We start from the raw sequence: 10,085 nt of genomic DNA, 5'->3' as shown, positions 1-10,085 counted from the left end.
TTCTTTTCTTTTTTATTGTTTTATTTGAATAGGGGTTACATTTGTCATTTTACACGAGAAATTTGATGAAAATGATGATTTCAGCAATAAAAGGTGAAGGTAAGAGTAAATGTGTCAAAATATGAAAGTTATGAATGTTTTGCACAATAACATTGAAATGTAAGGGCATTTTGTGCTATTTACCTATTTTCATAGCATGACTAATTCCGAACTCATTGCATTTGATTTATTCTCTGATGGTACAAATAGTCCCTCTCCCATAACCCATGTGTTATAAATACTCCATGCACTATTGATACTAATGCAATGGATCGCTTCAATGAGAAAAAATTAAAGAAGCAATAAATGTAAGCCTAAATTTCCTGGAGAAACGAGGTTTTTCAAAGTGTTAGCCTAATTTGTGTGATTGTAGCATAATTAATGGGATTGCTTAATTATAGGAATTATTGTATCTTTCTCATTTTATAGCATAGGCTCTCTTGTACAAATAGAACGTACACATTGTATTATAAACACAACTCAAAAATATAATTTTTTAGTTTTCATACTTCTTCTCTGTTTTCTAACATGGTATCAGAGTTTAGGTGCGTCTGAAATATCTTTTAACCTGTCCTCTTTGTAATTTTTCCTTTACTCCAGTCTTCAACCTATGAAAGCTCATTGATCTCTCTGTAATTTTCCCTTTACTCTAGTCTTCTGACTCTATGATGCAGAAGACAAAAATTTCTCTTTCAGTTGTTACTGATATCTCCAAACCTATTACCACCACTCTGACTGGTTCCAACTACAATTTATAGGTTCAAGAAATGAAAAGTTTTCTTATTGAGCGCAAACTTTGGCGCATTGTCTCTAGTGATCTCATCAAACCCACTCGTGGGAAAGATGAGACTAATGAAAAATATGAAGGTTGTCTTGAAGATTGGAATAGCAAGAATAATCAAATCATTACCTGGTTCCGGAATACTCCTGTCCCTTCGATTCATATTCAATTTGCAACTTATGATACTGTAAAAGAGATATGGGATTTCCTAGCTAGCAGGTATGAAACCACTGACCTTGCTCACTATTATCAATTGTGGACAACTCTGCATAATTTGAAACAAGATCCTGGGCAGTCTGTGAATGATTTCTTGGCTCAAGTACAACCTATTTGAAACGAACTATCTCAAGCCAAAATCAGTGAGGATCACCTTCATCTCATCTAAGTTCTTATGGCTCTTTGCCCTAAGTATGAAGCTGTTAGGGCATCTTTGTTGCATCGTAATCCTCTACCTACGCTGGATTCTACAATCCAAGAGTTTATCTTTGAGGAAACTCGTCTTGGCCTGGACAAGTCTCTCCAGTCTGAAATTGCTCTTTCCACCACTTATTCTAGACTCTCCTATCGCAAACCGAAGATAAAGTTTTGTAAACATTGTCGTCAAAATGGCCACTTACTCTTTGATTGTCCAACTATTGAGTATCGATACTAACATGAAATAGGTCATATAATTGAGAATTGTCCTATTAGACCACCAAGACCTAAAGGAGTAATTTCCAAGTCTAAATATGTCTTTAAGCCTGGATCGTCTGCTGTTTTTGCTGCTATTGCTTCTGACAACTTTGCTTCTATCATTGTGAATGATCTAGAGGCCCTACTCAAACAGGTGATTTCTTCCAATTCTTTCTTTACCATGTTTGTAACTTCAGGTAAATCTTCTTGGCTTTTTGATTCCACTTGTTGTAATCAAATGACCTCTAGTCTTTCTATCTTATCTCCCAACACACATATATTCTATCTTCCTCCTATTCACACTACAAATGGTGAAAAGATGAACATCTCTCATGTTGGACGTATATCGACCTCATATGGGCTGTTAGGATCTACAAAATTTAAGTCTTTTGATTGTCTGGAATGTCAACTTACAAAATAACCTGCTTTATCTTTTAATAATAGTACATCGATTTCTGATGTTCCTTTTGACATTGTCCACTCTGACATTTAGGGACCTTCTCCTATTCCATCTATGAATGGTTATCGATATTTTGTTTTATTTATAGATGATTATTCTCGTTTTACGTGAATTTATTTTCTAAAGCAAAGATCTGAATTGCCACAAACCTATATTAAATTTGCTAATATGATCAAAACTCAGTTCTCTCACACCATTAAAACTCTTCGAACTGACTATGCTATGGAATATCAAGACTCCTCTCTTCTTCAGTTTCTCTGTCAACAGAGAAATGTGGTTCAACGTTCTTGTCCACACACTTCACAACAAAATGATAGAGTTGAACGTAAGCATCATCATATTCTTGACTTTGTTCGTGCTCATCTTATCTCTTCCACTTGCCCTAAAAAGTGTTGGGTGGAAGCTGCATTAACTAGTGTATACATTATTAATCGCACCCCAACAACTTTTGAACGATTATTTGATAAGACCCCTAATTATTCTATTTTGAAACCTTTTGGCTGTGCTTGTTTTGTTTTGCTACAACTTCATGAGAATAACAAATTAGAGCCTCGTGCCAATCTATGCTGCTTCTTGGGTTATGGGATAGAACATAAATGTTATCATTGTTGGGATCCTATTTCTAATAGGTTGCGTATCTCTAGACATGTCTCCTTCTGGGAACAAACCTTGTTTTCCTCGTTATCCAAATTTCACTATAACTTCACTACTCCCTTTCAATTTTTTACAAATTTATCAGTCAATCTTTTTCCTAGTAATGACACAGTTATTTCTAGAGAACTCAATTCTAATCCTACTCTTGCGACTGCTTCTAACGAGACTGGTTCGATTGTTGATATTGTACCTGATGTCCCTCCTCGTCGTTCTACTCGGGTAAGAGAAACCCCTCATCATCTTCATGATTATAATTTCTTTTCTACTATTGTGACCTTGCATGAGCCTCGTTCTTTTCGTGAAGCTAGTAGTGATCCTCTTTGGCAGCAAGCCATGAATGAAGAACTTCAAGCTTTAGAGAAAACTTGTACTTGGGATTTGGTTGATCTTCCTCGTGGTAAAACTCCTATCGAATGTAAATGGGTTTATAAAATAGAAACTCATTCAGACAGATCTGTTGAGCGTTGCAAACCGCGTTTAGTGGCCAAAGGTTATAGTCAAGAATATGGTATTGATTATCAAGAAACATTTGCTCCAATTGCTCGAATTACCTCTATTCACAGTCTATTGGCCATTGCCATTGTAAAATGTTGGAAGGTCCTTCAAATGGATAGCAAAAATGCCTTTCTAAATGGTGATCTCCAAGAAGAAGTTTATATACATCCTTTACCTAGATTTCCTCGTCTTCCTAATAAAGTCTGTAAGCTTTAACGTGCCTTGTATGGGTTAAAACAAGCATCATGAGCTTGGTTTTCCAAATTTAGTTCCACTATTACTCAGTTTGGTTTTATTTCTAGTCCACATGATTCTGCTTTATTTATTCTCCGTACTGATAATGGCATTGTTCTCCTGCTTCTTTATGCTAATGATATGATAATAACTGGTGATGATGCAGCCTGTATTTCACAATTACAACAGTATCTAAATCAACAATTTGAGATGAAGGATCTTGGTCCTCTAAGTTATTTCTTGGGTCTTGAAGTTTCGTCCAACTCAGGTGGCTGCTATCTTTTTCAGGCAAAGTATGCTTCTAATTTTCTTTCTCGAGCTGGGATCACAGACAATAAGACTGTTTCGACTCCCTTGGAACCAAATGTCAAGCTTCTTCCTATGGATGGTTCTCCTCTCAATGATCCTACTCTCTATCGCCAACTTGTTGGGAGCTTGATCTATTTAACTGTGACACGGCCTGATATTGCCTATGCAGTTCACTTAGTCAGTCAGTTTATGGCCGCTCCTCGCACATCTCACTTCTTTACTGTTCTTCGGATACTTCGCTATGTGCAGTGGACTATCTTTCATGGACTTCATTTTTCATCTCACTCTTCTCTAGTACTATCTGGGTATTCTGATGCAGATTGGGTTGGTGATCCTACAGATCGTCGTTCCACCACTGGTTACTATTTATTCTTGGGCAACGCACTTATTTCTTGGAACAACAAGAAGTAGACTGTCACAGCTCGTTCTAGTACAAAGTGAGAATATTGTGCCCTTGTAGATGCTAATGCGGAGTTACTTTGGCTTTGTCGTTTATTAGAAGATATGGGTCTCTCTCACTCATCTTCTATTGCTCTTCATTGTGACAATCGAAGTGCTATTCAAATTGCTCATAATAATGTGTTTCATGAGCGCACTAAACACATTGAGATTGATTGTCATTTTATTCGCCATCAAGTTACTCTTGGTACTCTCCATTTAGAATCTGTATATTCCTCTTATCAGACTGCTGATATCTTTACTAAAACTCACCTGCCTGGGCATTTTCATGACTTAGTATGCCAACTCAAAATGACATCTACAATACCATCTTGAGTTTGAGGGGAGGTATTAGCAGAATTTGTGTGATTGTAGCATAATTAATGGAATTGCTTAATTATAGGAATTATTGTATCTTTCTCATTTTAGAGCATAGGCTCCCTTGTATAAATAGGGCGTACACCTTGTATTATAAACACAACTCAGAAATATAATTCTCCAATTTTCATACTTCTTCTCTGTTTTCTAACACAAAGGAAACTGGCCAGTTATTTTAAATCCAAAGTTCACAGAATTTTTTTTGAAATCAACGACCTGCTTTTAAAGAAAATTTTGTTGTGGACAAAGAGATCGTGTCAAACTCTTTGGATCCAAATTAAGATTGGTCATACATAGTAGTCGAAGTGATTAGGTAGGGAATATACATACAAACTAGTAAACGAAAAGGGCGGGCTTCTCAGGTACCCTTGGATTGCGAACATCTTAGAAAATGTTAATGAATTTTCGAATTTAGGTGAAGTTCATTCCACCAGTTAAGATGAAAATTTTATCCCACTTGAGAGTTGTAATTACTTAAATGAAAGACATTAATGTTAGATTTGACTGAAATCGTGAAGTCTTAAAATCATACTTCAATATTACGGCAAAACAAATATTGATAAAAGAATCGTGTACTTTGCCGAGCTAACTACCCTATCAAGTCCGCTAGTTAAGGGGATTGTACAACGTAAATTAATCAAACTTTTAACTTATATCACACATACTGTTATGTACTCTAGCAAACTAATGATAATAGCATTTCCCTGCCCACAGCAATAAACTCAAAGGATAGCAAACGCAACATGATATCAACAAAAGAAATGGAGTTAAAAGATGGCCTTTCATATAAGAAAACGAAATTACAAGAAAGACTACAGCTCCAAGTCTTTCAAAAAGTCTTTTTGAGGTAGATTTGTTTAAAGACGACATGGCTGTACAATGAATCTCCTTGACTTGAGGAAGGCCTAAGCCATAAAACAGCAATACATGACCCTCAATATATTTCTAGGCATGATGAAGTATATCCGATTTCCTTGATGCCATCTATATAGGATTCACCCAAAGGTGAAGCCTGACGACAGAACTTACTCTAATGTGCCAATCAGTTTTAGATCTATATGCTACCTGTCCAGATAGACTTGAGATAGTAATAGTCAGCTCATCTCCATGTACATTTTTGGTCCTAGTAGCGACTGTTATTAGCCAACTAGTCCTCCTTGCCTGTTTCTCAACCTCAAATATTTACTGTCGCTACTGCGAAGATGGAGTAAACCCAACCCACTAAGCTCATTGCCTTACACACTTTCCAGCAAACATCCGGGGCATGACATTGGAAAGCAAATTCAGCAAGGATGAGGATGATGACTTTACACCATCATCCTTAAACATAACCTCGGTGCTTATAGGCCTATTTTGAGAATCTTTTTTGAGAAAACATTGTCTAGAATCAATGATCCTAGATACTCTCAGCAATTTGAAGTTGATGATCATAAATATTCTCAGCATCTTGCAAAGAAACTATAACAATGTCAGTGATGCCATGTTTATGATTTCTGGAAAATAGTTCCTAGCCGTTGGATCCTATAAAAATTGATCTTAGCCGCTCGGGCTTAGAACAATCCTAACCCTTAAACATGAAAATAATACTCACTCCGTTCTAATTATATAGGCTTATTTCATTTTTCAAATGGATTAAGAAATTTTCTTTAATGTCATTGGAAAATTAATTTTTGTCAAGACCTTTTCTAGTTTACTCCAATTTAATTTTCAGTATGTAGTAGTAAATTATTGCTGGAATTAGTAAAGAATTTGAATGATTTAATTTGAAGAAGAAGAAGAAATGAAAGTTGTTCCATGTTTCGAAGAAGTGAAAATGTATGTATTTGGATGATCTCAAGAAATTGGCACATTAAGTAGGGAAAATTGAATAAGGATATATTAGTAAAAGAACAAAATAAAATATTCTAAATTAAAAAAAATGGACATATATTTGGAACAAGAAAAAAAAGGAAACTTAACCTATAATTGAGCCGGATAAAGTTTATAATACATGTGGATCGAATCATAAGTGTTTACCGCATGCACATTGATGTTAGACCAATTAATGTGGCCCCATGTAATATTATAAATAAATTAATATTTGGTCTATATATATTAAAAATCTGATTGGTCATTGAGAAGTGACAGTTTTGTAACTGTCCACTTTGATGGAAAGTGGGTAGTTTTGGCCTAAAAGAAAACTGCCTCTCTCTGCCTTTTTAACGTGAATGAAAAACCATCAAAGAGAACATTCAAGAACAGTAAGGAAAAGAGAGAGAACAGTTTTCTTTATTCTCACTGATTTCTCTTTTGCAGATTTAATAAATTCCAATTTTCTTCATGGATCAAGATTTAATAAATTCCAATTTTCTTCATGGATCAAGGTATGTTACTTGATCAAATTACTCATACGTGAAAATCATAGAATTCCAAGATCTTGGCATTAAAGTATGAATTAATTGCTTACATGTGGTATCAGAGCACAAGTTATGGAATTCATGATTTTTCGTTAAAGATTAATGTTTTACATTCATAGATCTTTAATTTTTCGTATCGATTTATGGATCAATGCGTAAAATAAGAATGACAGATTCCGCTGCAAATATGTTTCTGTTTTCTGATTGACTGCTGTTAAAATAATAAATGGATCTTTGATTTTTTACTGCACCGATATTAATCTGTGAAAAGAGCAGTCCCTGTTTCATCAGAAAAAAATTACACATCAATTGCATTTATTATTGTTTCACGTATTATGTAAATTAACGGATGGGATGACTTCCGTAGAAAATATTATTAATTCTGTCAAACCTGATGAATTATTATTGGTTGAAGAAAAGTTGATTTATGAAAAGTGGATCTGCCGTCCACTGTACGTATATAATTTTGGAAGTTTCTGGGCTACCTTTCTTCCTATGAATTTATGGGGACCATCACCATTTATAACATGATTATTATATGAATAGAAATTGGAAACCTGACACATTGAAAGGAAATAGTGCACACCTATATTTATGTCAAATTGGCCTTTGTATCAAATGTTTATTTCAAAAGGTCTCTATTTCCAAGACAATGGCAGAACTGTGTGCATATTAATTTTATACAGTAACTACAGAAGGTGGTACGCTCACTGTTGAAATGACAGTATAAATGAGTGCCTAATTTACTGTAGTAATTCTGTAATTAGTGTAGTTTGGGTGTCGAATTTTTAAAGTATCTGGGCCATATATATATTAATTGTACTACTGACTGCCTCACATGAACGATTAATTGTACTATGTGATTAGATGACTGCTTCAATTAATTTATCATGTGTTTTGTGGCTGGTCAAATGTACGTAAATCTGAAATTAATGTTATGTGATAAATATTTTGTTTATGTAATTTATGTTCAATTAATGTTGTTTGTTAGTCACCAAATGGCCAAACATTATGGGATGTAAACATTAAATTACATAATTTATTTGTCAAACACTCTTGATAATGTGATGCTTATAACAGGAAATGACATTAAAATTATTGATGTCAAGAGTGTATTGACGTTCATAGATTATAAAATTATTATGGATCGCCCAAAGGTTGATTGGTCAATTTTATTAATCTTGAACATGATCGTGGTTAATTGATATACTTAATTGGATGTGTTTTGTATATCCAAAGATGACAGACATGCTTGATTGGAGTATGATTAATTACCAATTAAGTGAAATTTAATTAGCATCACTATGTTTATTATGATGGTATAACGTAGTATCACCCAAAGGAGAACTACGGTATACATTTATTGTTGTCTGAATCTGAACTAAGTGTTTAAGTCAAAACTCAAAGCATTACTGTTAGAGCATTTTATATTTTGCAGTATCTGTTCCCGTTTCTCTGCATTCGCATACTTCATCTGTACCACTGTTCAATAGGCTCAATTTCTCTGACTGGTGTGAACAAGTCCAGTTCAACTTAGGTGTTTTGGATTTGGACTTGGCACTTCAAGTTAAGAAACCTGCTGATCTCACTGATGAGAGCAATGCTGATGAAAAATCTTTCCATAAGGCTTGGGAAAGGTCTAACAGATTAAGCCTAATGTTTATGCAAATGACCTTGGCAAAGAATATCAAGTCTACTATCCCTAAAACTGAGAGCGCCAAGGAATATATGAAGCTTGTGAAAGAACGTTCCCAAATAGCTGACAAATCGCTTGCTGGCACACTGATGGGTACATTAACCACCATGAAATTTGATGGTTCTCGTACCATGCATGAGCACGTTACTGAAATGAGTAACATTGCAGCAAGACTTAAGACTCTTGGGATGACTGTGGATGAGAACTTCCTAGTACAGTTTATCATTAACTCTTTGCCTCCTGAGTATGGTCCATTCCATATGAATTATAATACCTTAAAGGACAAAATGGAATGTGAATGAATTGCACAGTATGCTCGTGCAAGAGGAGACAAGGCTTAAGAATCAAGGAACTCATTCTATTCATATTGTAAGTCATCAAGGAGCTGGAAAGAAATATAAGAAAAGGTCTGGAAAGGGCATTAAGCAAGGACCACTAAAGATAAATGAGTCTTCTACCCAAATCCACAATAAGGAACACAAGAAAGATGTGTGCCATTTCTGTCGCAAACCTAGGCACCACAAAAATGACTGCCTGAAACGTAAGGCATGGTTCGAAAGTAAAGGTAAGATTATTTCTTACGTATGTTTCGAATCTAATTTGGCAGAAGTTCCTTATAATACTTGGTGGATTGATTCTGGATGTACCACTCATGTTACTAATACGATGCAGGGATTCCTTTCAACCCAGACCATAAATCCAAATGAAAAGTTTGTCCTCATGGGAAATCGAGTCAAAGCTCCAATTGAAGCCATTGGAACCTATCGTTTGATTTAAGATACTGGACATCATTTAGATTTATTTCAAACACTTTATGTACCTTCCATTTCTCGCAATTTAGTTTCTTTATCAAAACTTGATTCCGCTGGATATTTCTGTAATGGTGGAAATGGATGTTTGAATTTGTTTAAGCAAAATCATCTTATTGGTTCCGCTATTCTTTGTGATGGCTTATACAAATTAAAGCTTGATAATCTTTTTGCTGAGACTCTTTTAACCTTGCATCATAATGTTGGTACTAAACGTGGTTTACTGAATGAACGGTCTGCTAACTTGTGGCATAAACGTTTGGGTCACATATCCAAGGAAAGGATGGAAAGATTAGTAAAGAATAAAATTCTTCATGACTTAGATTTTAGTGATCTTGGAATTTGTGTGGATTGTATTAAGGGTAAACAATCCAAACACACAAAGAAAGAAGCCACAAGAAGCACACAGCTTCTTGAGATAATATACACCGATATATGTGAGCCTTTTGATGTTTCATCATTTGGTGGAGAAAAGTATTTTATCACCTTTATTGATGATTTTTCATGTTATGGCTATGTTTATTTGCTGCATGAAAAGTCTCAAGCTGCCAATGCTTTAGAGATCTTTGTCAATGAAGTTGAACGGCAATTAGACAGAAAGGTGAAAATTATTAGATCTGATAGAGGTGGTGAATATTTTAGAAAATATGATGAAACTGGACAACACCCTGGTCCATTTGCTAAATTTCTTGAAAGACATGGCATATGTTCTCAATACACTATG

At 35.0% G+C, this 10,085-nt stretch overlaps 1 protein-coding gene across 1 annotated transcript; it reads left to right on the top strand.

Moving 5' to 3' along the window:
* The first annotated feature begins 7,283 nt into the window (after positions 1 to 7,283).
* LOC111388311 lies at positions 7,284 to 8,854 on the top strand. The gene is made up of 2 exons (XM_023012988.1): positions 7,284 to 7,308; positions 8,295 to 8,854. Exons 1-2 carry the CDS (start codon positions 7,284 to 7,286, stop codon positions 8,852 to 8,854), a joined length of 585 nt encoding a protein of 194 aa, XP_022868756.1.
* The last annotated feature ends 1,231 nt before the right edge of the window (positions 8,855 to 10,085 follow it).

Source organism: Olea europaea, unplaced genomic scaffold (assembly GCF_002742605.1).
Source record: "Olea europaea var. sylvestris unplaced genomic scaffold, O_europaea_v1 scaffold4840, whole genome shotgun sequence".
NCBI lineage: Eukaryota > Viridiplantae > Streptophyta > Magnoliopsida > Lamiales > Oleaceae > Olea > Olea europaea.
This window is presented reverse-complemented; position numbering and strand designations above follow the sequence as displayed.

Coding starts and splice junctions, on each gene's coding strand:
- LOC111388311 (XM_023012988.1), top strand. CDS start 7,284: ATGAAAAGTGGATCTGCCGTCCACT. Junction 7,309..8,294: donor AAGTGGATCTGCCGTCCACT/GTACGTATATAA, acceptor TATATTTTGCAG/TATCTGTTCCCGTTTCTCTG.